Source organism: Neolamprologus brichardi, chromosome 14, assembly GCF_056152115.1.
Source record: "Neolamprologus brichardi isolate AB-2024 chromosome 14, ASM5615211v1, whole genome shotgun sequence".
NCBI lineage: Eukaryota > Metazoa > Chordata > Actinopteri > Cichliformes > Cichlidae > Neolamprologus > Neolamprologus brichardi.
This window is the reverse complement of record NC_142117.1, coordinates 26987572-27015420: the sequence shown is the minus strand read 5'-3', so window position 1 is coordinate 27015420 and position 27849 is coordinate 26987572. Positions and strand designations below refer to the sequence as shown.

General features: G+C 39.8%; 3 protein-coding genes across 6 annotated transcripts; 2 read left to right on the top strand and 1 right to left on the bottom strand.

Moving 5' to 3' along the window:
* The first annotated feature begins 361 nt into the window (after positions 1-361).
* On the top strand, positions 362-12783 carry jam3a (junctional adhesion molecule 3a). The gene is made up of 9 exons (XM_087851047.1): positions 362-581; positions 7722-7793; positions 7905-8018; positions 8244-8396; positions 9453-9655; positions 10247-10346; positions 11325-11454; positions 11537-11588; positions 11676-12783. The coding sequence occupies exons 1-9, from the start codon at positions 518-520 to the stop codon at positions 11709-11711; spliced, it is 924 nt and encodes a 307-aa protein (XP_087707173.1). The 5' UTR covers positions 362-517; the 3' UTR covers positions 11712-12783.
* Positions 12784-15880: 3097 nt separating this feature from the next.
* On the top strand, positions 15881-20973 carry LOC102794829 (vacuolar protein sorting-associated protein 26B-like). The gene is made up of 6 exons (XM_006801575.3): positions 15881-16561; positions 17004-17160; positions 17879-18043; positions 18324-18499; positions 18582-18724; positions 19856-20973. The coding sequence occupies exons 1-6, from the start codon at positions 16339-16341 to the stop codon at positions 19991-19993; spliced, it is 1002 nt and encodes a 333-aa protein (XP_006801638.1). The 5' UTR covers positions 15881-16338; the 3' UTR covers positions 19994-20973.
* Positions 20974-23367: 2394 nt separating this feature from the next.
* thyn1 (thymocyte nuclear protein 1) lies at positions 23368-26634 on the bottom strand. 4 transcript variants are annotated; one of them, XM_006801576.2, is made up of 9 exons: positions 26504-26557; positions 26077-26159; positions 25704-25806; positions 24388-24557; positions 24236-24304; positions 23993-24085; positions 23826-23921; positions 23600-23750; positions 23368-23513 (listed from the first exon to the last, which is right to left on the bottom strand). In XM_006801576.2, the coding sequence occupies exons 2-9, from the start codon at positions 26149-26151 to the stop codon at positions 23467-23469; spliced, it is 804 nt and encodes a 267-aa protein (XP_006801639.2). In that variant the 5' UTR covers positions 26152-26159; positions 26504-26557; the 3' UTR covers positions 23368-23466. The 4 variants fall into 4 exon arrangements, with proteins under 4 accessions (XP_006801639.2, XP_006801640.2, XP_006801641.2 ...); XM_006801577.3 differs by lacking the exon at positions 26077-26159 and having other exon boundaries at positions 26504-26634; XM_006801578.3 differs by lacking the exon at positions 26077-26159 and having other exon boundaries at positions 25704-25762; positions 26504-26630.
* Between the last annotated feature and the right edge of the window lie 1215 nt (positions 26635-27849).

The window sequence follows — 27849 nt, the reverse complement described above, 5'->3', positions numbered from 1 at the left end:
TTTAGCATTAGTTGTACTTCTTATTCACACTGAACTGGGGAGAACAAAACAAAGCATCATCCGTAAAAGATTATATCCAGTCTGCTAATCTGCATCGACATCCTTTTCTTGTAATTTCTGATCATGTATATAATGCTTCTGTCTGTCAGCTTGAGCAAGAGATCTCAAAATGCTGCTTGGTTTTCAGCTGTTATATGTTTCTTTTAATAAAGGGGAAAAAAATCTTCCCTGTTATGGTCTTTTAAGGTCCCAAAAAGAAAAACAACCACTAGAGGGTGTAGGTCGCCACTTTCCCACGAGAACATACGGTCAGAATTGTGCGTCTGTGTGTGGAGGAGGAGGCGGAGGGCATGTTTGGCACCGCCTACCGCCTGTCAGACTGCGTTCAGGGCGCAACCCCACAGCGGAGCCCTTGTAGCTATGGAAACTCGTCGATGGCAACATCCACCAGTCTTTTGTGCCCTCATCCTCCTCTTACCTCTCAGAGGTGCTGAGTGTGTGCAGCTGTAACCGATAAATGATACGCTGCAAGATGGCGATTGCGCGACTCGTAGCCTGTTTTGTGCTTTACAGCAGCCTAGGTGAGTTTCCCCACGCTTATTCACAAAGCTATTATCATATCGGAGTCGGCGAGGTGCGACTACAGTCAAGTTAAATCCGAGCTGTAACGGTTCTGTCAGCGCTACGAGCCGACAAGGACGTTTTTTAACGTTAGCTTGACGTGTAAACGGGCTGGGAAATGTCAGGAAAACGTTTTTGTTGTGTTTTGTGGCGTTTTAACAGTCTGCTCATTATCGATTGACGATTGTATTTGATTGTTTTACGCTTGAGCAAACCTCACATCCGAGCTGGAAAATGACGTAGTTGTCAGAGCACCCTTGACGTTTTGAATTTTTTTTTTTACGTGATTTTAAAAACGTGTAACCTAGCCTAGAAATCATACATATTGCGCGCTCACTTGTCGACTAATTTCTAAAGAAATTTCCAGAATACAAACAATGCAAACGTTACTTTAGTATAAAAAGACGGCAGCCACATGGTGGAGACCTGTGGTTCACAGAAACACGGGCCTGTGAATAATATATAATGCTTTGTCTTTTTGGTTGTTGCATATATGTATATGCATCATTTACATATGAGGCTGCTTGAATTTCATTTTATTGTAGTTTGACCTCTCCTGATCACGTGGTGATTGATCGATAGTGATGGTGAGTGGGGTGCCATGAGTGAGGCAGGTCGAGGGCAGCGGTGACAAGATGATGTGCAGCAGCAACAGCTAGAGATTTGTGGCGATCAGCTGATGCTGGGTGGTTGCGTCGGCTAATTGGCTGCGGGTGGGTGCACCACTAAGTGTTGAACTTTTCACCCAGGTGCTCTGCAAGCCGTAAATCAAATGACTAAGCGGAGATGACAGGCAGAGGTTCATTTGTTATGCTCTCAAGTTTTGGTTGTAAAAACTCCGAGCTGTGTGTGAATGTAGCTCACGGTTTGGTTTATGTTCTGACCTTGAGCTTTAGGGTGCTGTCATGTTTGAATAATGAAAATGAATCGTTATTCAAACGTTTTGTATTTAGCATATTGTGATTCATGCTGCATATAACTGGAACGCACTGATGTGTAAAACTGAATTATTTTAAGTTAAGGTAAAAATAGATGCCTTCTTGTGATTCTGATGTGCAGAAAATTGGATGTAATTATTACATTGTTATTTTTTTCCCTTTATGCTGCATGAAAATTGAAAAGTTAAAAAAGAAATGCTATTTCTGAGATTTTCCAGACTCAGAATTGGCCTTTGGACATTATAATGATTGGGCAGCGTATCAATCTCTTACCTTACTTAATAGAAGTCGGTGCATATTCCTGATATCACTGCCCATTTAATGAACAAAAAATGTTTTTTATGCTTGAGAAGACTTTGCATTAAAAATAAAAATCTGTAATCATTTGCTCATCAGCCACTTTGTTAGGTACAACAGGTAACTCAAATAGCTATTTAGCCAGTCACATGGCACAGTCTATTTATGCATGTAGAAATGGTCAAGACAACATGCTGAAGTTTAAACTGAACTGCGACATGATTGTTGATGGCTGACGGGTTTGTCTGAGTATTTCAGAAAATGTTGATCTACTGGAAATCTCCCATGAAACCACCTCTGGGGTTTACTATAAAAGATAAGATATCCAGTAAGCAGCAGTTCTCTGGTTGAAATGCTTTGTTGATGCCAGAGGTCAGAGGAGAATGGCCAAACTGCTTTGAGTTGATAAGAAGATAAATATAAGTAAGTAATGAGGACACGCAGAAGAGCATTCTGAATGCAAAACATGTTGAACTTCAAAGCAGATGGACTACAGCAGCAGAAGATCACATCATGTGCCACCCCTGTCAGCTAAGAACAGAAAATAGATAAGTTCACCAAAACTGTACAGCAGAAGCTTGGAAAAATGTTTACTGATTTGATCTGATGATGGTAGAGTCTGAATTTTGTGTAAGCAACCAGGAAGCATGGATCCATCCTTATATCACTATTCAGGCTGCTGCTGTTGGTGTAATGGTGTTGGAGATGTTTTCTGGGCTCAGTTTTGGCTGCTTAATACCAAGTTTGCGTGATTTAAAACGCCTCAGCCTGCCTGTGCAGTTTTAACAATGTCCACCCTTTATGACCACAGTGTACTCATCTTCTGAAGGCTCCTTCCATTAGGGCAATGCACCATGTCACAAAACTCAAATCATCTCAAACCGGCTTCTTGAACATGACAATGACTTCACCATACTTAAATGGCCTCTGCACTCACCAGATCTCAAGAGCTTGTCTCAGTGAATGCCTTTGGCATGTGGCGGAACGGGAGGTACAGATCACGGCAACTGCATGATGCTATCATGTCAGCATGGTCCAAAATATCGGATTCCCCCCCACCTTATTGAACATATGCCTTGAAGAATTAAAGCATTCCTAAAAGTAAAAAAGGTCCAACCTGGTATGAGCAAAGCGTACCTAATGAATTGGCCGTTGAGTTTTTGTGTTAGGATTTCATTAAATGCTAATTGTCTTGAATGATTGTTCAGGAGCAATTGATACATTTTTCTGTCAATACATGATAAAAAACTGCTAGAGTCCCATTTCCCACACAGCACAAAAATGTATTCAAATTGCTTTTTCCAAGTTCATAAAGTTTACAATCATATATTCACATATGAGAGGCAGGAACCAGAGGATATCTGGTATTTTAGTGTTTAACACACGTTTTATCAAATATGAACATTGTTGGCGTTGCTATTTTATGTCATTTAAGCTGCATTGTTATAGGTTGCGATAAATGAGTTATATTTTATCTGCCTTGTGCTTTATTGGGACTTCATTTATATTTCATCTGTCTGAGGTGCTGCAGTCATTGTGTCACGTGCGTAGCTTGAATGAACAGTTTATTTCCTCCCAGTTCTTATAACAACATAACCAGCTTAATCAAATCTGCTTGAGCGTTGAGTTGTTCTGTTACGCAGTCACTCCAGTATGCCGTGAATCCCAGTGGGCCTCCTCGCTCCATCCACTGTCTCTGGCATATTTGCTGCGACTGCACTGGAATGTCTGGGAAAAAGCTTTTTATAGATTCACTGGATCAACAACTTTTTGTTGCAGGGACAGGGATGGGTGGTTGTTTTCATATTTAGAGCGTAAGAGGATTGCTGAATGTGGCTATTTAAAAGCCAGTTTCTCTCAGAACTGACTATAGACCTACTTTGTCTTTGCATTAGAATGACAGAGGGATTAAAAATGAGCCCCTGTTTGCTTTCCAGCAAGCGCTGAGATTATTTTCATAATTCAGAAACATTGTCTTCTCTTCAGCCTGCACCGTGTCACGGGGGAAGGGAGGATACCAAACATTGTTGTCTGCGTGCTTTTATTTTAAGCTCGCATTAGTAATTAGTTATACATTGTCATGGTAATTAACTGTGGTTACTCTTTCCCACGTCCTACATTTTGCATTATTTGGAAGAGAGATGAGAAAAACCTTTAATAACATCCTGTTAACGCCGTTCCTGCTTGTAGAACCGGTGCGCACTGATTCTAGATTTTGTTCGCCCCAGATAATAAAGGCTAAAAACTTGTTTTTCACCATGCTTTTTGTTCAGATGAACACGGGAGATGTATCCTCTAAGGAGATTTTGTCAGTGTTACAACATACTTATGAAAACAGATGAGCTCAAGCAGATCTGTTTCCTGTAAACTTTGAAAAGCACATCACACACGGCCGTGTTGCAACCCATAAGACTGCGAAAGCAGTTGTTTTCTCTTACGTGATACTTTGAGTCTGCAGTGTGATTGCAGCTGCAGATTTAATTAAATGTTCCAGTATTCGAAAGAGCTTTTGTTTTTCTTTCTTTCTTTTTTTTCAAAAATATCGTTCCTCAAAATGAGTACCTCGCAGATCTGGAAGAAGCAGTTCAAAGGGCATTTTGAAGGGTCAGTACGTGCGTATGTCGAGGGAGCTTCAGTTGGACGGGCCTTCGTCGCGTCTCTCGGGATGTCCAGTCACTGCTGTGGTAAAAATAGCCCTTGATGTACAGGGTGGGAAAGTCAGCAGCAGAGACGGAAGCTGAGACCTGCGAGTCAGATCTCATCACTGTCCGCAGCTGTGCTTATAAGACCGGATGCTTTGGTTGGACCCATGTTTTCCATCACTTGAAGGCTATATGCTCGCTCTCCCTTTGGCTCCCAGTCACAATGTACAACTCAGGGACGCCCGTGTCCTAACAAGGCTGCTCAAATCCCTCGGAGTTAGTCAGAGTGCACGCTGCCTCGGGAAAACAGGAGGGATGTCTTGTCGTATTCAGGGGCGGCTCAGATTATTATTGTCTAATTTCAGCCTCTATTTGAAACCCTAACTACTGCCCCCACTGGGAGCGTGATTGCCTTCATTACTCAGCATGGGTGCTGTTCGCTGTGCGTGTACTCAGTAATTACTACATTTGGAACAAAAAATGTTGACTATAGGGTACCAAGGGAAGGTAGAAACCTACTTATTTAGCCTTAGCAAAGGCTGTTGAATTATTTGTGTTTGCCGAGCAGTAATTTTCACATTTCCTTAATTCGATGTCACGCTGCACACCCGTCTCGTCCCCAGATTCACGTATTTTCCACTTAAATTGGCATTCGGCGGACCCAAATTGAACAAAACTTGTGAATTACGCCTCTCGCCGTTATAATCTGACATTTGCAAAATAACACTGATTGCTTTCAGCATTTCGCTCATGCACTGAACTTAAAATAAGCGCGTCTCATGTGTTGTGTTTGTGCCAGAGGGAAACGAAGATGGTTGATTAAGTATGGTTCAAGTGTGAGCTCATTCCCGCTGTGAAGTTATTCTTGTGCTTCTGATTTGATTTGTTTGGGGATCTTGATAAATGATTTATTTCGCAACCTCAGTATAAATTAGTATTATGATTTAGCAAAGGAGCTAGCCCTGAAAAAATACAAAAAAAATGTACATGTACGTCTAGTAATATAATATACTATATACTAGATGTACATTATAATAATATAATGTACATCTAGTAATATTTTAGTGTGTATGGTTTTTAAACGAGTGTTATTACAGCTAAGTGGATGAACTGCGCACCTCTTCTCTAAACCAGTATTTTTTTTCTTCAGTGAGTAAACGCTTTAATAGTACACTGCACCAAATACTGAAATGACTTGGGGGCTTTCTGGTCTACTGGGTGACACATCATTGACCATTTCCAGCTATTCCTCAGGGGCGCATCGTCATCCATAATATCTAACATAACTAGTGATGCAAACTATCTCTGCAGCTGTGTTTTTGTCAGAAATCAATATAAAGATATCATCTCTAACTCCCCTTTTTTTAATAGTTAATGTCCCCAGAATGGTTTCCAGTGTAACGGTCGCTTAAAAAAAGAAATTAAAACTTACATTCAGTTCAATTAAATTGTATTTATATAGCACCAAATCACAACAGCAGTCACCTGTTGTAAGGTAAAGACTCAATAATACAGAGGAAACCCCAACAATTAAACGACACTCTTTGATCGAGCATGTGACTGTGGAAAGAGAGAACAGGAAGAAAACTCTGTTATGTATGTCTTATTATGATCAACTAATATAACCATATGTGCATTAACTACACTCACTTGTAATGGCTAAAGGACATCCCTGTTGCTGGTGATGAGCTGGAGGGGTAAACATTTGGAGGGCCAAGCACACTCAAACTTGCAGCCAGTTAAAAATCGCTGGTTAACCTGGTAACCTGACATGCAGGTGAGGGTACTGTGCAAGAGAAGCACACACAGAAGACGGGAACAACAGGCTGTGCATAAAATTTGAACACAAGCTTCAGGCTGGAAAAGTGAGGCCAGAGGGGAATCTGCTTCAAATCTGCTTCCATTCTTTCTCCGGGATTTTCTCCTGGTTGCAAAAAGAAAGTAAAATTACTGGACTGCTGACATGACCTATGACCTCAGTAAACACTTTCCTGAATGTTCTGTGTTGGTTTCACATCCTTTTGAAAACAAAAGAACAAGTTAGGCTTGCTTTTGCAGTTACCAAGTTGCTACTAGGGATGCATGCGACTACTTGATTACACATTAAAATGTTCTGCCTCTTGCTAGTTGGTACCAAAGATACTAGTCAGCTAAGTTACTTATTTGGTTTTTATCAATAAGCAGTGGCAGCTCCATCCCGGTGAGAAATGTTGTGACGCCACCAGCCACAAACCAGGGCTGTGGTTTGTTGGTACTGTGACATTAAGTACTGTGACTGTTATATATGGCACAGTGTCCAACAGATTTACATTTAAAACTCAACTTGATTATCAAGACATGTGATTAGCGGCTTCAAATAGCTCTCAAATACATGTGCAGTTATTGTATGGCTGATATTTAACCTCATCCATTAGATTCACTTCAGTTCTGAATGTTCTCTGAGGGTTGACTCTTTTAAATAACTAGTTTCCAGGAGCATCCTTAGTTACTACTGTATGTGAGTGTGTAGCTTGAGACTACAACATAGGAATTCAGTGAGGTTACAGTGGCAACATCCATCTTCTATATACAGTTAATGTTTGGAGCCTTTCTGTTATAAAACAACCAGTGTGAAATAAAGTCAATATAGCAGCTGTCATGTTTGCTAATGGCTAAAGCCTGTGTGTCATTTACTTGGTCGGAGCCGGCTGTGCTGCAGTACTAAACACAAATCCTTTTATTCTGTGCTGCAACTTATTACAAGAGCATTGCTGATCCTTAGTAACTGAGCTAAAGTGACTTTGGCTCTTGTCTGCTCGCTTACTTACATTGTCTGCTGCATTCTCGGTCTGGATTTCATCTTGCGCAGGATTAAAGCTGACAACAACAGCAACAACAAAAAATGGGTCACTATCCAAATATTTACAGAGTCCTTCGTGTCAAATCTCTGTTTTCTTTCATTATCATTTCCAACTAGCTCTGGTCTCTTCCATCGACTCATCATAAGTCACGTTATTATCCAATTAAACGCCACAAATAATTCAAGTTAAATGTTAATGACAGTATATTTCTACAAGGAGTTCATTAAAAATATGTGGCACGCTTGTGTCAGCTATATTTGTCGGTCTAATCCAGTGTTTATTAGGCAACATGCCCGGTTTATAATGTCTGCTAATGAAAATGCTCGCGTGTCCAATCGGGGTTACTCAGCGTTTACTGCCTGTGTTTTTTTTTCTCTCCACAGGTCACATTCCATCATCACTTGGGGTAATCCTCCGGACCACGGACAAGATTGTTTGGGCAAATGAGTTTGAGCGTGAGTTGCTCAAAAATCACACTAACCTATTTAACCAAAGTAGCGTTTCTTTTTTCCAGATTTAGCCTGCCTCTCTCTCTCATGCTGTCATGCGTTCTGTTTTCTTCCCAGCCATCGAACTGACCTGCTTAATAGAGTCCATCTCGACAAACAACCCAAGGATCGAGTGGAAAAAGATTAAAAATGGTGTTCCCAGTTATGTGTACTTTCAAAACAAGATAGCAGGTAAACCTCTTGGAAACTGTCTTTTAGAGAAACCAGTAGAGCACAGTGTTTCAAAGCAAAGTCGCAGCACTCAAAGCTTAGCTGAGTGAATGCTACCTTGAAAGACCTTGGCTCAGAATTCTGTTTTTAAGCCGTGAAGTCACGCTGTGTATTTGAATGAGCAATTGTAAAGTGTTTTTCAACCCCTCATCTCTCTCTCTCTCTCTTTCTGTCGTTCTCCAAAAGGGGACTTGGAGAACAGAGCTCAGCTCAGAGAGCCGGCCAACATTCTGATCTTCAACGCCACTCGATCAGACACAGCAGAGTACCGCTGCGAGGTGGCCGCCATCGATGATCAAAGGGACTTTGATGAAATACTTATTAGTCTTGCAGTAAGAGGTATGGAGAGCAGAGCTAAAAGTCACTGCATGTCTGTATCATCAACCCTCTAAAGTTCTAATCACACGTTGTTCTTATGATCGAATAGATATTAAGATTATGTGGCAGTTTATACATTTTACACTCAATTTACTTCTGAAATATAAAGCTACATCATGATTGCTGTCACTGTGAGGTTGCCATGCATCTAACCGTTGCCTTTGAGGTGCTGGTAGATTAAGCTAGTGGCCTGCTGGGACAGCAATCACAACCATTTAACACCCACTTACATAAATCACTCGGGATATCTGGGGCTTGTGGCGACGTTATAACAATTCCAACTTTAACCTTACGTATCACTTGATGACAGTTCTCTTTGTCACCATACAGTGGCTGAGAACACACTTCACCTCAGGGAGTCGCAGTCTTTAGACACGGAGCCTGTAGCAGACCCTGGCCTGCACACAGAGAAACACAAAAAACAAGTGCCAGCAGTGTTTGCTGTATGTGGCATAACCACTGCCTGTATATAAATTGTGCACCACTATGGACTCTATGGACAATAACCCTGTGTGTCTGAAAAGTGAAGCCTGTGTGGATGCTCTTTAAACCTGCATTCTTTATAGTGACCAGCAGGTGGCAACACCTCTGGTTGCAAACAGATTGTGTGGGAGTCAATGAGGAAATCACCCACTTGATCTTTGAGCTCAGTCAACAGTTTCCTGATTCATTTTATGGACGTATTTGCTACTTATAAATCCTGGCCAGCAAAGTATGTTGTTAATTCTATAAAATATGATTTCATTAAGATAAAAATTGTCAATAAGGCAGATCTAACTGTTTCTCAGTTAGATCACTCACTCATGACCTCTGGTTTCAAAACACAAGATATTGAATTCAAGGCATAAAGACAGTAAATACTTTAGAACAGCCTAAAGGTTGTGGGGAAACTCAACACACTTCCTGATGAAATGTTATCCTTTAGCCATTTAGTAAGTAAAAGTATCGCTTTCAGCAGTGTGTAAATGCTACACAACATTCGGCAGCCTGATGTGAATCTGCGCTTTTTGTGTGTAGTGAAACCTGTTGTACCACGGTGCAGCGTGCCAGAGGCCGTCACAGTGGGAACATCAACAGAGCTGCGATGTCTGGAAAATGAGGGCTTTCCCGCTCCTCAGTACCGTTGGTTTCACAACAATGAAGAGCTTCCACAGGATCCCAAAAACAGCGCAAAGTTTGCCAACTCTTCCTACAGCATCAACCCCGACACCGGAGGCCTGGTACAAAAATGACAACCATCCTGTTGTTGCTACATTTATGACTTTATCATTTCAGTTCCTATTGTCTGTGCAAAATATCTCTTGAGGCACGGCAGCACTCAGTATTTACTATTATTATTGTTAAATGAACAGATGTAAACTTCTTCTCCCTGCCTGTCTGTTCTGTTTGTAGACAGGACTCATTAGTGCCAAGTATTCTCTGTCAGAGCTTATCTAATTTAAATGTTACCCGCTTAATCTAAATAAAACCTTAAGCATTATATGACTAAGAGCAGGATTAACCCTCGTGTGGAAAAAGAGCCAGTAAGAACACTTATCCAAAACCTGGCATATGGAACAAGGATAATGTTGCATTTAAAGCCAAACTGATGTGTTTCCAGGTAAAAGTTTAACATCTGGCAGAAATTGAACCATGTTATAAAACATAGGGCGATGCCCTCTAATCTAAAATCTTACAGCAGTATTAAAAGCAGCCCGTAAATCCATGTGAAGGCAAAAATGTCGCTATATTCAACCACAGCCAGACATCCTATTGTTGACAGTTCGTCTGCGTGTCAGTGCACTGACAGTTTTCTAAAAATGTCTCCACAGAAATTTCGAAGGGTCAGGAAGGAGGACGCGGGGGAGTACTACTGCCAGGCAAAGAATGATGCGGGGCATGCACAGTGTCCCACGCAAATAATGGAAGTCTGTGAGTGACATTCACACCAGCCAAGCAGATCTTTTGACAGCACTTTAAGCCAAAAGCAATATCAGACACGTTCACTCTCAAGTTTCAGGTTAACACGGCAAAGAGAAAAAGTGTGAAATAACAGAAGGAAGCTAAAACATATGAACACAGACAGGACAGACAGGCGCGGCTTCACATGTAGGAATGAAATAAACTTTATCTCAAAGCAAACATAACAATATTTTTCATTAATTTTACTCCAAGCACCACTGTTCCCACTAAATATTATATAAACTATTTATAGGCCAAGCATACTTTGTGCTTATAACTGCCATTTGAAGGCAGCTAAGGGAAACTAATTCACTCTGCTGAGCATCATCCCTTTGCAACGAACTGGATGCAGGAAAGCTCCAGCTGTCCAGGTCAGTCTGATCTCAGCACCTCGCTGGGAAGCAACAGTTTCAGACACCCACGCCCCTGATATGCTAACATGCCCATGACAGCGTATTCTGCAGCCAGAACATGAAGCAGAAAGGATAAAGCAGCTGTCCACACAGTTAAAGTGTTTTTGCACACTATAGGCATTCATTTTGTTGTAGGAGTTGTTCACTTTTGAACATTTTTATAGAAAAAATAATAAAAAAAAAAACAAAAGACATTCACCATAATTCATGTAAAAAATCTAATTCATTATTTTTATCACATTTATTATTAAATGTCAAAATTTGTTACTGTACAACATCTGAATTCTTCCTATTTAATGTGATAAGCAGGCAAAGTTTGTTTTTATTTGTTTCATTGTTTGGTATCTTGAGTTGGTGTATTTAATGAACATGAAATTCTTCTTATTTTCATCGAAGCCAATAACAATTAAGGGAGGATTTTAGGAGTGTGGCAATTCCACAAGATATACATAAAAATGAAAATGCAGCAATGATATAAGTCATGGTTATAGGCCACGTAACTCTCTCATGAGCACTTCTCTGTGCCCTGTTGCAGATGACATTGACATCCTGGGGATTTTCCTCAAGGTGTTTGGTGCTGTGGTTGCGTTCTTATGCTTGGCAGTTTCCATTTGTCATTCCTTCAGACGTGGATGCTTCCACAAAAAAGGCCACAATGAAAATAAGTGAGTACAATCTGCAGCTCTGATGAAAGGATACAAAATCCTGACTTTTTTTTAAAATGCATTCTGTTTCACTTTATTTCAGCTACAACTGGCCTGCACAGAATAGCGGTGTTGAGTATGGAGACGCGGATGAGGTAAACTTACAGAGCACACCGCGTTCATTGGAAGTCAAATCCAAAAAAGAAAATCTAAGGTAACTTCCTACTTCCTGTTTTTCACAGGGTCATTTCCGCCACAAATCTTCCTTCGTTATTTGACAGCCGACACGGAGGACGCGATGTAACCATGACGAAGTAAACTCGCAACAATGATGCTCCACTTGGTAAAGTTTGGAGTCTAACATGGCACATTATTCTCTGATGCACATCAAAATCAAATCAGCCGACTTGCCAAAGTAATTTTAATATCATTTTGTGGCACTTGGTTGAGTTTTGCAATGCCACGGATTGTTTTGTTGTTGTTTATTAATATTAAATTCCATGAAAATATTTGGTTTTTACATATTTTTCTCATTTTATACTCAACATAAAGCTACTGTACAATAAAACGATTTCAACGCTGTGGAGGTCGACGTTTATATCACAGTGTCATCACAAAGGTTACTGTAAACTACATTCCCTCACTGTTTTTGGACAAATCCTCTTTTATAGCTCGTCAATTTTTTACAGTGGACGTAAATTGTTTACTTCATCCTTGTTCTTAGTTTGTTTCACATGCAGAGGACGAAACATGTTTTTGTACATACTGTAGTTAAACAGGCAATAAGTAGCAGGCTGCAAAAGGCTCATGAGCTGACTAGAAGGCACAATTTAATAGCCTATGACTATATTTACAAATGAAAACAAACATGTACAAGTACAGAATAAAGTGTGAATTTTAACACCATATATTCCAATATGCTGCAAACTCAATATGTACTATAAAGGTGGTGTTGATGATTTCTTGGAGTGCTGTTTCTGTGTATAAGTGACCTTTTGTGCTTTACTAATTATTTTGTGAGTATTGGACATATTGTCCAGGTTTGACTCAGTATTATAAATGTACATACATGCATATACTTTTTGGAGCTTTTAATTTGAATGCGTAGCACTCCATACCTTATTGTAAATATTGCAATAAACTGTTTATTGGAAATACATTTACAGTATTCACTGTTCAGTGTGTATCTGCAGTGTTGAGCCTGTCAGTAACAACAGTGTGTCATTTTAGACATTAGTGTCAACGATGTGTGTAACAACTCAGGAACTGTTGTACAATGTCCACTGTTCATTTGATATTAATGTTATACGTTAATGTTATTTTGTTACTATTAAATATATTTCAGCTGAATTTTTGGAGTCTCAAATGTTTTGATGGATTTTGTCCAGATGATTAAAGTGAAATATAGAGATACACAGACAAACAAGGTTTCTGTGTAGTGAGGGGGAAATCACGCACAAACACAAACATAGCTTGTCCATGTTGACAACATCCAGAAATGTTTTTGAGGTCTTCCTATTGCAGCTCTCTCTCTCTGCAAGAGACTCTCCTGCCTGGCAGCACAATCTCACCCATGCCTCTTTAACTTTGTTTCCAAACCTCTCAACCTGAACTCAATCCCTCTGATACTCATTTCTAATCCTGTGCCTCCTGGTAAATCAGCGAAAATCTTCACCATCTCCGGCTCAGCCTCCTGTGTTGTTTTTACGGCCGCCGTCTCAAAACCATACATCATTGCAGGTCTCACTACCAACACAACACACAAATTATATATGCAAGTCAAAAAATCCAGAGTGGAGGAAAATTAGTGCAGGTGTTACAGTAAAATTAAATAGCTTTTTGAAATCAGTTGGCTCATAGTTTTGTAGACATCCAGAGTTTCATTGAAGCGCCAATCAACGCTTCATTAGGCAAGTTGTAATTATTATCATTATTCCAGTTTTTCTGAATTGCTAAAACACATTTCCTGAAACCTCCACCCATTTTCTCAAAACGTTAAACAGAACTACATTCACAAAACCTCAGATTCTTCTGTCAGAATCAAGCTATCACTTCAAAATCAGTTATGCTGTGTTCAAAACCAAATGATGTTTTTATATCATACACACAGCAAGTAAAAATATATTCACCACAGAATGTTCGTTGGACACTACATCAGATAATGTAAGATACGGCATTCAGGGCATGTAGTTAACAGAAAATATTTAAGTGTATTTAACAAATGACCATAATTAGAATGATATGAAGTGCTGAATGTAGATAACAAAAATTAATTAATTAAAAATAAAACTAAATTAAAAGCACATTTCTGTAATTCACAGATTCATTCCACATCATCATGTCTTTGTGTGGGGCCAGTCCAGAGGACTTTATCCACATCATCTACATCACAGGCAATATTCTCCCATGCCAGGCAACATAAGAAAAACCTTCTTGAGTGCATAAGCCAGCATTGACTAGACTCCAAAGTTGTCCCATCACAGGTGTGTTCTATTGCCTGCAGTAAAGTTTCCCCGGTGTAGGGCTGCCGGTCATAGACCTTCCACCTCCACGCAGAGAAAAACTCTTCTGTTGGATTCAGGATGGGGCTGTAAGGTGAAAGGGAAACGTTTAAAAAGCGCTGGTTGTTTGTGAACCATTCATGTATCAGGACAGCACAGTGAAAGTTCACATTGTCCCAAACAATGACATATACAGGTTGCACTGCTTGCTGATCCAGCTGTTCACGTGCAACCATAATATCCTGTAGACAACCCAGAAATGTAAGGAGATGTGCAGTGTTATATGGCCCCAGGTTTGCACGACACTGGAGAGCCCCACAGTTACTTTGCCACCATGCTGGCCAGGGACTTCCACAATGGCATGTTGACCAATTATGTTCCTGCCTCTCCGCCTCCTTTTTGCCAGATTGAACCCTGCTTCATCTATGAAAATATATTCATTGGTCCTTTTCATGAAATCCAATTCAAATCCTCTATAGTAGTGTACTATAAGTTATACAGAAAGATGAAATAGTGTATTTACAGTATACACATTCCATTTATGTACATTACAATATAGCATAATAGTAAGTCTGTGGGCATAGAATTCTAAGCGTCGCTGCTGAAAGTGTGTGTAGGTCGCACATACTGATGACGTAGAACTCTTGCGTAGTTTCGCTCAAAAGTCAATTTTGAGTTGCTGCGTGCGACCCAAAGAATATGCAATATTATTTGATGCAATACCTACGGGTATTATAATGCTTTTTAAGGGTATTCAACCTTGCATATCATCGGTTTCTCTCCCCAACCCTTTAGATTCACACATAGGAAGGATCTGTCTAACAAACCATAGTAAAAGTAATAAGAATATTCGTGCTTTGTTCCAGACAGAATCTCTAACTATTCCACATGTGGTCTCTTATTGGAATTCCTTTGTCAGTGACATTAACTGGAAAAGAGTATGGGCAATTCCTAACAAGTATCTGGTAACGAATAAAGTGAAGGAAGTCTCATTTAAAATACTGCATAAATTTTATCCTGCTAATCATTACATGACAAAGTTCAAAAGGGACATTAATGTGGATTTTGTGGAAGCCATCCTGAGACTGTGCAACACCTCTTCTGGATCTGTTCATACGCTAGAACATTTTGGAAAGACTTCAGTAGATTCATTGCTGGACATCTCTATAAAGACTTTACTGTGAAATGGGAAAATGTTGTATTTTGTTTCTTTCGAAGGCAAAAAAAAGAAGATGTTTACTTTATAATAAACTTGTTAGTTATCTTAGCTAAATTTTATTTTCATAAATGCAAATACAGTAACAAAAAACCTAATTTTAAACATTACTATAATGATGTTTTATGTTACATAAAACTGATTAGTGGATCACTTAACAAAAAGGCTATGAAAACTATTACTATTTGTAGTAATTACAAATTATTTGAATGTTTGTAATTCTTTGTATTACACCCCCTGGCATATGTTAATTTTGTTCTGATTGTATACATGTTCTGTATACTTTAAAAAAAAAAAAAAAAAAAGTTGCTGCGTGCGAAAGATGACAGCTCTGTTGGAGTTGTGTTCACATTTTGCTTCCAGTGCCAGTGTAAATATAATAGTATTCATACATACTACATACGCTTTACATAATAATAATAATAATAATAATAATAATAATAATAATAATAATAATAATAATAATAATTATTATTATTATTATTATTATTTACTTCTGATAATTTAAGTATTTTCATAATTTTTGCTAATGGTTTGAAAGTGCTTATAAATGTTTCTATTGTTTGCATGAGTGTAGTATTGTAATGCAATTTATTTATATTTCTTTTCCTTTTAACACTTGCAGGTCTTAAACACGCTGTAGTTCAAGCATAATCGCTTGTAGTGCCTAGCGACTTCCGCACCTTTCTTTCCGCTTTTACTGTGAAAAACGCCACCCGGAAGTAGTTCAGCTAACGCAGGTAAAGAAAGCTGGTGTTACATCCTGGTCGTTTGACAGCGTTCGTCGTTTTATCCACAGAAAACAAACATGTAAGATACATTTACGCGGCGAGCTCTGTGTGAACAGCAGACCCATCTGTCGCTGCTTTTTCGGTGAGATCCAGGCTCAGCAACGGAGTGCAGAAAAAAAAGAAAACGGCTAATCACGATACTGTGTGTTTTAGCATCGAAGCGCTAATTTGCTTGACATGTAGCTCGTGTGGAGGTTTCTGTGACATATCTTGAGACTTTTTAATGTCAGTCGGTGTAATTCGTGCTACGAGAAGCAGCCAAGCTCGCGCACTCCGCAGGCCTTAGCGTGCGCTTGTTTTCTACTTTGAAACGTTAGCAGGTTCGGTGCAGCGTGCTAACAAGTCAGTTAACTCGCACTTAGATAAGATAAAGAGTTAGCGCGGACGCAGCATTATAATGAGTTTCTTTAGTTTTGGTCAAAGCGCAGAAATCGATGTTGTCCTGAATGACGCCGAAACGAGGAAGAAGGTTGAACACAAAACTGAAGATGGGAAGAAAGACAAATATTTTCTTTTCTACGACGGCGAGACTGTCAGTGGAAAGGTGAATGTGACGCTGAAGAACCCCGGGAAGAGGCTGGAGCACCACGGCATCAAAATTGAATTTGTGGGACAAATAGGTATGTAAAAATAGCAGCGAGTGATGCACTGTGGGCTGAAGAAACATGGAGGCATCCCTCAACAGTGAAACAAACAGATGCTTCAGTTTTCAACTTTATATTAGACATGAAAGGAAACACAGGGGGCCACATATTACACCTGTGTAGACCTGTTTCAGATCACCTGTAAGCTGCACTCTAGTGTCCTTAATCTGCTGCAGCTGGACTTTTAAAAGTTCCAGCAGTGAAACTGTAAGCAACACAGACAATCTCTGTTTGAGTGTTACATTTGTGAAAGAGCTGTGTGAAAACTTGGACACATAAATAGATTTTAAGAAGCGAAATTCACATGGTATGGCTTTCTGGCCACTAAAATCAATTACAAGTCCAAGAGCTCAGTTGTATCCAAAATCGTGCACAGTATAGTTTTTTTTTTTTAATACTGTCTTTCCTCTTGTTCTAGAGTTGTATTATGACAGAGGAAACCATCATGAATTTGTTTCCCTGGTGAAAGATCTCGCAAGACCTGGTGAAATAACTCAGTCCCAGACCTTTGACTTTGAGTTCACTCATGTTGAGAAACCTTACGAGTCCTACACAGGCCAGAATGTCAAGCTAAGGTAAGTTTGATCATTCACTGTCGTTTTGTCAGCAGTACAGTGAGCGCGTTACTTGTTAACCTGCCTCATGTGGTTGCACTTAAACTGAGCAGTTTTCAAGCTTGATGTTGCCCACATTTGACTTGCAGCACACGCACGCTGCTCAGACCAATGACGGTGGAAGTGAGTTAAATCATTACAGTGTAAACAATCGAGGGCTGAAAAGTGAACTGTGACGACTTAATATGTGTTGCAAATGTTTGACGAGGGCTAGACTGTGAATGCTTGAAGACAGCTGCAGATCTTTCGGGGTATTCTTTGTATGCAGTGATAAGTACCTATCAAAACGTGTCCAAGGTGAATGGGTAATAGGGTTGGACTCTGTTAATTGAATGAACAGAAAACGCTTTAAACTTGACTTGAAGGTGTCAGACTAGTCAGATTGACCATGGTGAGCCCTGTCCACCACCAAAGGTTCCTACAGATGAATGCGACAGCGTCATAGCTGGAAGGGCACTGGGAGAAGGTAGGCTTTTACCAGTGTAAGAGGTGGCAGCATTATTAATATGCATTTCAGTGTTGCAACCAGACATCTGGTTGAGTCTTTGTCATGAGGTGGAGCAGTAAACGATAGGATAGGCAGGTGGATTTGACATTATGGTCAATTAGTGTGTAGTTGTGACTTTCTACTAAGGAGGAAATGGCACTTTTTTTCATTGCCTGTATGCTTTATTTTCAGATATTTTCTTCGTGCCACGGTGATAAGAAGACTAAATGACATTACTAAAGAGATGGACATTGTGGTCCACACACTGAGCACCTATCCTGAGCTCAACTCCTCCATTAAAATGGAAGTTGGAATTGAGGACTGCCTCCACATCGAGTTTGAGTATAACAAATCCAAGTAAGGCTTGCAGGGCTGCAGCAAACCACTATCATTCACTTTTTTCCCCTTGTTATGCTGTGTGTAAGAGTGAAATAGTTTTATACAGTATCAGCAAAACCATCTCTTTTTAAGTGAAAGGTGCATTTATTTATTTAGAAACTGAACCAGTGGCTGAAACAATGATTGATTTATTATCAGTTTAAATGAAAAGCATGTACTGAACATTGTACTTGTTAGTGACTAAACTGTAGATCTCATTCGCAGTTGTTGCCTGTGCTTTTCTTTTCTTTTTTTCCAGGTACCATCTGAAAGATGTAATTGTGGGAAAAATCTATTTCCTGCTGGTGAGAATTAAGATTAAACACATGGAGATTGACATCATCAAACGTGAGACAACAGGCACAGGCCCAAGCGTTTACCACGAAAATGACACTATTGCCAAGTACGAGATCATGGATGGAGCGCCGGTCAGAGGTAAACAAAAGTTATTCACAGTTTCAACAAGTCACACAATGCAAACACTGCTCAGCCTCTGAGAGTGTGTTTAACATTGCAGGAGAGTCCATCCCCATCCGATTATTTCTGGCTGGATATGATCTGACCCCCACCATGCGAGACATCAACAAGAAGTTCTCGGTGCGCTACTACCTGAACCTGGTTTTGATTGACGAGGAGGAGAGACGTTACTTCAAACAGCAGGTACGACTGGAAGCAAAAACATCAGACAGCGTTTTTACATTTTTCTGAATCTTCTACTTCACTAGTTTAAAACTATCCATGTGAATGTGATTTTTAGTGCTTATTAGTCATTGTGAAGGGCAGCTCTCAAACAGTATCCAGCTGGTGGATGTGGGCACAGCTGCAGCTGCTCTGCCTGGCTGACATTAGTGCAGCTGTGGCTGGATGTGGTTCTGATTTTGACTGCCTCTGTAGTTCAATTGTGTCAGAGTGAAAGGACAGTGTGGCTTCAAGAGGAGGCTCAGCCTCCAACTACTACTGTAGGCACACAAAGCCGCCTGCATGTAGTCAATCAGTGCTACATCCTGTTGTGTCACAGCCGCAACTGTAATAACTGAAGCGTGCCTACAGCCAGGATGTAATGGCAGCTGAACCCTGTTTCACTAAGAAAGCTGGCGAACATCCTCCTGTTGTTTGCTTTCTAAATGTGGGGGTACAGGCTATGATAGAGCTGTGAGTGTGTAGCGATTCTGACTGTAGTTACAGCTAGTGCTACTGAATAATCAGAGGTGGGAACTGAGAGCAGGTTCCAACTGGTTCTGTTCTGAATTGTACTCCATCCAAAGCTTATGCCCCCCAGCTTATCAGTGCCTTTTATTAGTGCTGGCATGTTTTATTTATTTATGTCTTTTTATTTATTTATTTTTTCATGGCAGTGGAGCTGAAGAGATAATAGACCTGCTGCACTGGCACTAAAAAAAAAACCAAACCCTGTGTAGGTGAAAATCGATCAGTAATCAATAAAGAATCTGCTTGAAACCTCGAAACTGAACACCATCAGTAAAATCTTATCAATAGCAATTCTTAAACACAGTACCTTATGTGCTATTGTGGAGCTCTGCTTTTTTCTGTGTTAGATAGTGGAAATGTTGCACTAGAAAACAAGTCTGACAGCGAATAAGAAGTAGTGGTGCTTTTATTGGTTGATGTCCCACTGACTGGTTCTAAAAGGCTAAAATCATTTATCAGTTACATTTGAGAGCTAGGAAAACTCTGCTCGGTTTGGTACCTTTTCTTTCATTTACAGGTCATGGGCTGAGGTGTTCTTCATGTCATCACCTTACATTTGTCTTTGATTTCTCTCCCCTCCAGGAAATCACACTGTGGAGAAAAGGGGACGTGGTGAGGAAAAGCATGTCTCACCAGGCTGCCATCGCCTCTCAGAGGTTCGAAGGATCAGCCGCTTCAGAGAGCGCACTGGAACAGGCTGCAAAAGAGGAGAGCGGGTAGAGCCGCAGCTCTCCACTCACGGGACTCACAAAGGGTCTGCACTGGGGTGGTGGGGGGTACATGTGAACTGTACAACATCTGGAGAGGCAGCTGCTTTACTTGTAGCTGCTGCTGCTGGTAAAGAAAGAAGGGAGACCGACATAGGGTAAAACTGTGTGAACTATGAAACAGTTTGCATGAGGCATTCAAATGGGCTTCAGGCTGCTGGTCCTATCCTTCCTCATTAATGCATATTTTTTTGGAGGAGGGGGTTCTTTTTGGGAATCAAAGTAAACCCATGTCTCATTGATCGCTGGGTAAAACCATGTGAAATTGAATTTTTAAGCCTTCTGTTTGTTTCGTTCTAACACTTTTGGGATCAATTGATTTCTAATCTCATAATTATTTCAAACAAATGCTCATCAAGTGCATCTCCGACATTCCACGTTTAATGAATGCATTCCTAACATTGTTCTAAGGTCAAGAAATCCAAGATAACTTTGCACTGCTTTACCTTGCTGAACACATTTCTGTGTTTGTGTGTTTGCACAAAAAAAAGGATGGAAGTGGAAACTCTAATCTCTCGCTGCTGTTTGAGTGAGAGATCTAAAGTATTAATCCACACGTTTGTTTTTAAACCTGTAAATAAGGCCAGTTAAACCTGTTATCCTGTTTCCAGCTCGTGTACACAGACTATCTAGTACACAGTGCTACAAAATGACGTTTCATGTCCATAAGCTTTACCTCAGCATTCCAGTGGTGTTAGGAAAGGATGTCAAAGTGTTTGTCTTGAGGTCTGATAGTATGAAGTCTTCTGTATCCTCTTTATTAGAGACTTAAAAGTTGTGCCTACGTGTATCAAGCTAATTGAATCCTCCTGCCTCTAACATAATTTTAGTCTTTTAACCAGAGAAAGTTACAGTAGAACTATCTTTTGCAAAATGCTACTCGATTACTCCTTGTTCCCAAAAGTCTAATAAATTGATGCCAAATGAATTAAATTCTCTGTGGTTTTGTTGTGGAAATGAATGAATGTGTTGACTTAATGAACCTGAGCATTCATTAAAATGTACTTACAGCTAATGTAGTTTTATTTATTTCTTTATTTAACATTCAACTTCTATAGAGTAGTGAGCAGGTCAGCAGATCTGCAACAGAGTGACTGAGGGGAGGGAGGGGGGGGATCAAGGTGCTGCAGTGGCCCCATCAAACTCCAGACCTTAACCTCTCTAAGAGCTGTGCATAAATGACTGTCTGCAAACCTAAATAAACTGAAGCAATGCTGTAAAGAAGAGTGAGCCAAAATCCCTCCACAATGTGAGAGACTGATACAGGGATACAGACAATGATCAGTTTATTGCTGCTGAAGGTGGTTTTACAAGCTACTGAATGATACGATATACTTAGGTTTTTCACATACACATCATGACTGTACAGTTTGATATTTTTTTAAGTTCTCATGAGTTGCAAAATTAGTGGATTTTTATTTTGAATTTATCATAGGAAAATGTCCTTCCATCCATTCTCTTCCACTTTTCCTCATCAGGGCTGGATCTATCCCAACTATCATAGGGCAAGAGTCACCAGTCTGACTCAGGGCAATTTAGAATGACCAATTAATCTAACCCTACCAACTGAATGTCTTTAAAACATGGGGTAGGGTAGGGTTAGGTTAAACCAGAGACCTTATGCAAGCATGGGGAGAACATACAAACCACACACAGAAGCCCTGGCTAGATGTTGGAGGCGAACTCAGGACCTTCTGAGGCAATGGTGCTAGCAAGCCACAGCAACTTCTGCTGGACCACATATTCATTATAAGGACATTTCCACAAAAGACACTGTCTGTATATCTGTTTTATAACAGGTTTCTACGTTCTGGTGGGTTCTTAGGAGATCCGTGTCAAAATTATAGGTTTTATCTTAACAACAGTAACATCAGGTGAAAGAGGACATGCAAGCATGTGCTTTGAGGTGTAATTTAAACACGTAAAGGAAAAGGTCTCAACTAAAGACGAGGCTTAAAACTTAAAGGTGATGTTATCCTAATGTGACAACCAGAGCGAAGGAGAAAATGTTTCATAAAACTATGACTGTGGAAAAGACCACAGAAGATATCAACACACTGATTCAGTCATTAGCGCTCTGAAGCTTTGTGACCCAAGCCCTGGGACACACTTCATCAGTGGAAACACACAGTGTGCCCCAGGGCTCGGGTTCCAAAGCAGGCTGGGCTTTTTCAGCCACTGCTGTTCAAAGTAGCTATTTTGCATCAGCATACACAATTATTCAAGTAAATCAATTGAAAATAGTTAATAAAAACTATTTAAATAACAGTGATGTCAGTTAGGAGATAAATGGTGCTACACCATCTGACTGATTCTGACATACAGATATAATACAGGAGTTGTTGTTGTGGCATCGGGCAGCAGCTGGGCCTGAAAATCAAAAACCTTGTCTGATTTAAATTTGGCTGATCTCACACTCAAGGTCATCGTCTTGTCTGGAAGGTGTAGTTTTTATGAGCTCTGGGGACCCACAAGAGGGAGAGTGTTCCTCTCAAGAAGTCATATCAGAACTAAATTGACAGCTTTGCTGATGTGAGCAAATTTACAGTGAAAGGGGTTCTCACTCCTAACCTGAGGAACTGCCTTTGGGCTTGGAAACTGTCGACTCTAACTGCAAACTGCTCAGTCACAGGTGGACACCTAGCTCTCATTTACAGCAATAATCTGCGTAAACTGATCTCAGTTTATTGATGAGGATCATTCACACTTAAAACACTGCTTGTGCTGTTAAAAACAACGTCAGCACATTCTAATCAATACTTGACACTTCTAATAAGAACCTGTGAAGCTGGACCTTACCTAAGTCACTGCAGCAACAGCATTAATACTTCCAAACCAGCATCTCATCAGAGGTTATATAAGGTACTTTTCAGCATTCAGCACATTAAATTCATTTAATGTGGGTCCCCCACAGTCTACAAAAAGGAAAATTTCCCAAGAGCCCTTTGCATGTTGTTGTTTTGGGTTTTTTTTTGCAATTAAGCAAATACCTAGAAGGCCACAGCACATAGGCTGTTTGCAGGTTTTATTTTCCCACTCACTCTGTCATCACCGGACAGCAGTCGAGCACACAATGTCGAGTTATTCCCATGTGATTAAACGAGCGTTGAAAGGGTATCAGGAGTCGTAAAATATGCTGCCGTTTATAAATTACGAGTTAAATAATGTCAATAAAATGATGCTTGACGCTACTCTGAGAGCAAAGGCCAGCCATAATTAATGCTGCTTCTGTTTATACTTTATAAAAGAGGCACTGCTTTCCATCCAGTTCCAAGAAACTCAAGTCATAACCACATGTTTGTGTTTTCACAGATTGAATCTGGATCATGATGTCTAATAAAAATATTTAATATCTTTAATAAATTTTAACAGTTACAGTGAAGCAATGGTACTTGTGATGATTTTGCTGCGTTGTGAAGTAAATCCTTACAGTGGCTCTTTGTCCTCCAGACTCAAGATGAAGTCAAACTCCTCTGCGGAGAAAGAAACAGTGTTCACAGCTATTTCTCTTTTTATTTGTTTATTTATTTACTTTTTTTTCTTTCCGCTTCTGTCATACCGGTGTTGAGAGGCTGCACAGAGAGCCTAGCCCTTGTAAAAAGCGCCATGTCCTTGAGGGGCCCCCCCTTAGCGCGATGCTGCAGGTGGTGCTTTTTAAGCTCCGACAGAGGAAGAAAACGCTTCATCATCCTTTGATACTGGACGTCTACCTGCGGGAGAAGGGAACGAGCTCAGCCTTCACGCTCGAGTCTTATCATTAACTGCGCTTAATGCGTTCAGCTTACCATGCTCCACTTGGGGTCGTCTGGTTTGCTGGTTGCATCATAATGCACATCTTTCCTGTCAAACTGAGTGTGGTCCACATAAGCTTCCTTCACAACCTAGAAAGAGAAAATGAAGCTGAACATCGGGCCCGTCTCGAGCTTTACCTAAATATAGAAGAGCGACTCACTTTCATGATTCCTGCTATCCCCGGCTCCTTGCAGTTGCTGTGGTAAAAGAAAGCCAGCTGCCCCTCTTTCATCTGCCTCATGAAATTGCGTGCCTGCAGAAGATAAGCATAGCAAATTCAAGAATTTGCTATGCAGTGGTGCAGTGAACAGAGACAGAAAAGCCTTTTCAGGAGTAGCAGTGCATTGCTCCCTTATTTCAGATAAACATCTTCTTTTTGAAGGACTCGGCGCTGCAACTCTACCTGATAATTACGAACACCATCCCAGCAGCTGGTCTGATCAGGCAGAGCCTTCAGGTCCTCGATGCCAAACTGCAGAGTGAACAGGAAGCATCAGACAAGTGAGACCAGCTCACACTTTAAAATGTGCTGACAAAGCTGGTGCTGCTCCATACCTTTACGTCGATGCCATTCTCAAAGCGGCTCTCGGGCTCAGACTTCATCAGCCAGCGACTGTACTGTGGAGAACCAGAAGACGCCGAGCTCTCGTCAGTTTTTCCACCAGTAGTTGCAGCTTTCCTCTTCTTCAAAGCTGGGGACACTGGCTCCCTGTCATCATCTTTGCCTGTGGTTTGGAAGCACTCTTTAGGTAAAACTGTGTTTACACGCACTCTTTGAGGGGTTGAATGTCACAATAATTTGGTGTTTTTAATGATTTCTTTGAACCGTTCTTTTTCCAGGGTGGAGTGATTGTACAGCATAAATCTGTAATGACTTTAAAAAACAAGAACAAGCGCTTAAGTTATAATAATAAGCGGCACTGGAGGTTCTACAATGTTGTTAGTGAATTTCTTTGGCAGCACCCATTGGATTGACCAATACTCAGAACAATGGAAAAATCCAAGGAACTCAGTAAACATCTAATAAATAGAATTGCAGATTAACACACGTTGGGAATGTCTCTTAGAAGTGCAGATTCCAAAATAATCAGTGCAAACGCAACTTTCCTGGGTTCTAGAAGAAGACCCACACTGTCACCCTCACATGAGCAGAAATTGGTTCAGATGTTCAGGAACAACTAAAGGACCAAAAAGGTTCAAGCCTAACATGAACCGGAAACTAATGGAACAACAGGAAAACTGTCTACAGTGAAGTTAGTTTTACAGTGCCATGGACTAACTGTCAGGCATGGTGGTGGTAGCATCATGGGCACAAAGTAGATGGAATAATGAAGGAGGAGAACTATGTCCAAATTGTTCAACTTCACCTCAAATCAACGTGGACACAATTGAGTGTTTCAATCAGACAATGATGCCAAACACATGTGAAAGCTGGTTTTGTAATGGATAAAGCAGGTTAACATTAAGCTTCTGGGATGGCCTTCCCAAACCCCCAACCTAAACCCTATTGAACATTTTTGGACTATTTGAACAAACCCTACCAATTCTGCAGAAAAGAGTGGTCAAACATGCAGCCAGAAGTATGCATGAAGTTTGTTGATGCCTACCCAAAGTGTGTGGTTGAGGTGCAGCTTGCTAAAGGACAGTCAACCAAATATTAGTGGGGGTGTTTGAATGCACTTGAGTCATTATATAAAATTTAGACTAAACTCAAAATAAATTCACACTTGTGCACCCAATAGTTTGGTTAATTAATTAAAGATGTAGCTATAAAATATTCTGCCCTGGAAAATCATTAGAAAGCCCAGGATGAGTGTACTAACCTTCTAATATCAGACAGGTGATTTTCTTCTGTGATTTGATTTACCTACCTGAACCTGCATTCCTTTTACTGACTCTGGCCTTTTTCTTTGGTGGCATCTCTTTGACTCTGTAAAGATACACAAAAGGTTTGGATGGTTTGTTTCTGTAAAGCTTGTGAGGGCAAAAAACACAAGAAGTTTTAGGTATAACTTGTACTCTGGTAGCTCTCCCACCAAGATCTCAGACAATCAGCATTTTATCCACTAATGATTTCTCTCCCTTATATTTATATCCATTTATACTTTTCTGAAGTTCATACAAAGTGTTGTTAACTGGAGAACAGGTTGGGTCAGTGTCTTGTCTCTTTATGTAATCCCAAACGGACTACTCTAAAAATCATTCAAAATGAGTCCAAGATCACATAAATTTGGCTTTATTTACCGGTAGTTGCGTCCAGCCGCAACTAATGTTGGTAAGCACAGTAGTCTTCCAATGAGCCGTGATTATCTTCTTCATGTAGGAAGCTTTAATTTGAGAAGTGTTACTAACATATATTTTTAATAACCACAGTTTACATCAGTAGTGGCAGACTGAAGGTTAGGAACACCTCAACTTAAATAACACAACCACAAATTGTATTTGGTGTGACTCAAGTGCTTGTAACTAAAGAAAAACATACACTACACTAGTTAACGATATTAATGCTGGTATTATTAAATGTTTTCTGAATAAGTGCTGTTATTTAAATGTGTAAACTGCTTAGACACTAACAAGCAGCAGAAACACAGAAGCATCAGGAATGCGTGCAAACTACACGAAACGCACTGTCCGGAGATAAACTCGGTAATAATCAGTCATGGAGTCGTACCTTCAGCTCCGCACAGCTCCAGCCATCAATCCCGCGGAAAAACCTGCAACACGTGACCTAAAAACCGTATAGGCGCACTCGATTTATTCTCCAGCCACTGCCGTGTGTCCGCTGTAGAAGCACTGCCGCCATATTGGTACGGGGAACACGTGACTATTTTCAGGCCTTTTGGTTTATTAGGGATTAAATGAATCGGATTTTATTGTCTATTTATTTTTCGTTTGCCTGTTTAATTCAGTTTTTATGACAATAACACCCCTTTATTATTGTTATTATTAATTATTATTAATTAGTCAACTTTATTGTAAGTTTTCAATGTGTACAGGATACACGTGGAAGTGACTAAAGTGAATCCAAAATAAAATAAATAGTCTGAGAATATGTGATAAAGAAAGTAAATATGAGGTTACAAAGTGTTATGTTATGTGTTAAAGCCTACAGAATTGTTGGAAATGATGTATAAAGGTTAAAAGGATTCTCAAAGCTATATACATTTGTGGAGTTCTTTACATAACAATATATATCTAAGTGAATTTCTACTAAGTCTACATACACTGTAGTATAAGTGAGGGCACATTATTACAAGACATAACATGTAGATAGCAGCAATATAGTCTTCTACTGTAAACAAAAGCAGTAATAAGTCCTCAAGTAAGGTATTTGTTTATTCATTTATGCAAGCTTCACAATTTTATTGAAGCTTGTTTCCAAAATATGTTTTGCCATGCAGAGTGTAAATTGTAAAAAAATTTGATTAACTTGAGATGTTATTGAGTTATTAAGACAAAATTAATTATAAATATAAATATAAATAAAATTAATTATTAACTTCTCAAGTTTAATTCCGAGATGTGAACCTGAAATATCCACTTACAGATGGCAAAATAAGTGAATACGTTAACAAAAGAAAAAAATAACAAATAAATCAGTGGTAGACACAAGCTTCCATCATTTACATTTGACATTTTAAATATCATTATTTAAAAAGATATACAATTAAAAAATAATGTTATGGACGCTACACTGTAGTGTAATAATCAAACTGGTCATGTCATACATCTGAATAAATAACAGCAAATAAATGCCGTGTTAGTTAAAAAAAAATTTCATAAGCATAATATCAATACTCACTTGTGTTATCTAGCATAAATTAATTACTTCATGTGATTAAACAAATCAAAGTAAAATTTCTAAACATGTATAAATGTTTAAACATTTACTTTCAACATTTCGTTTAATTTAAACGAACCCCGTTTCAATATGGCACCTTTAAATGCGTAATACAAGCCGGAAGTGCGACTACAAACTACAATAACCAGCAGTCCCGCTGCCGAGTGACGCGCCAC

Coding starts and splice junctions, on each gene's coding strand:
- LOC102794829 (XM_006801575.3), top strand. CDS start 16,339: ATGAGTTTCTTTAGTTTTGGTCAAAGCGCAGAAATCGATGTTGTCCTG. Junction 16,562..17,003: donor TGAATTTGTGGGACAAATAG/GTATGTAAAAAT, acceptor CTCTTGTTCTAG/AGTTGTATTATGACAGAGGA. Junction 18,500..18,581: donor GGATGGAGCGCCGGTCAGAG/GTAAACAAAAGT, acceptor TTAACATTGCAG/GAGAGTCCATCCCCATCCGA.
- thyn1 (XM_006801576.2), bottom strand. CDS start 26,151: ATGAAGAAGATAATCACGGCTCATTGGAAGACTACTGTGCTTACCAAC. Junction 25,807..26,076: donor GCGGCTGGACGCAACTACCG/GTAAATAAAGCC, acceptor TGCCCTCACAAG/CTTTACAGAAACAAACCATC. Junction 23,751..23,825: donor ACGACCCCAAGTGGAGCATG/GTAAGCTGAACG, acceptor CTTCTCCCGCAG/GTAGACGTCCAGTATCAAAG.
- jam3a (XM_087851047.1), top strand. CDS start 518: ATGATACGCTGCAAGATGGCGATTGCGCGACTCGTAGCCTGTTTTGTG. Junction 8,019..8,243: donor CTTTCAAAACAAGATAGCAG/GTAAACCTCTTG, acceptor GTTCTCCAAAAG/GGGACTTGGAGAACAGAGCT. Junction 8,397..9,452: donor TATTAGTCTTGCAGTAAGAG/GTATGGAGAGCA, acceptor TTTTGTGTGTAG/TGAAACCTGTTGTACCACGG.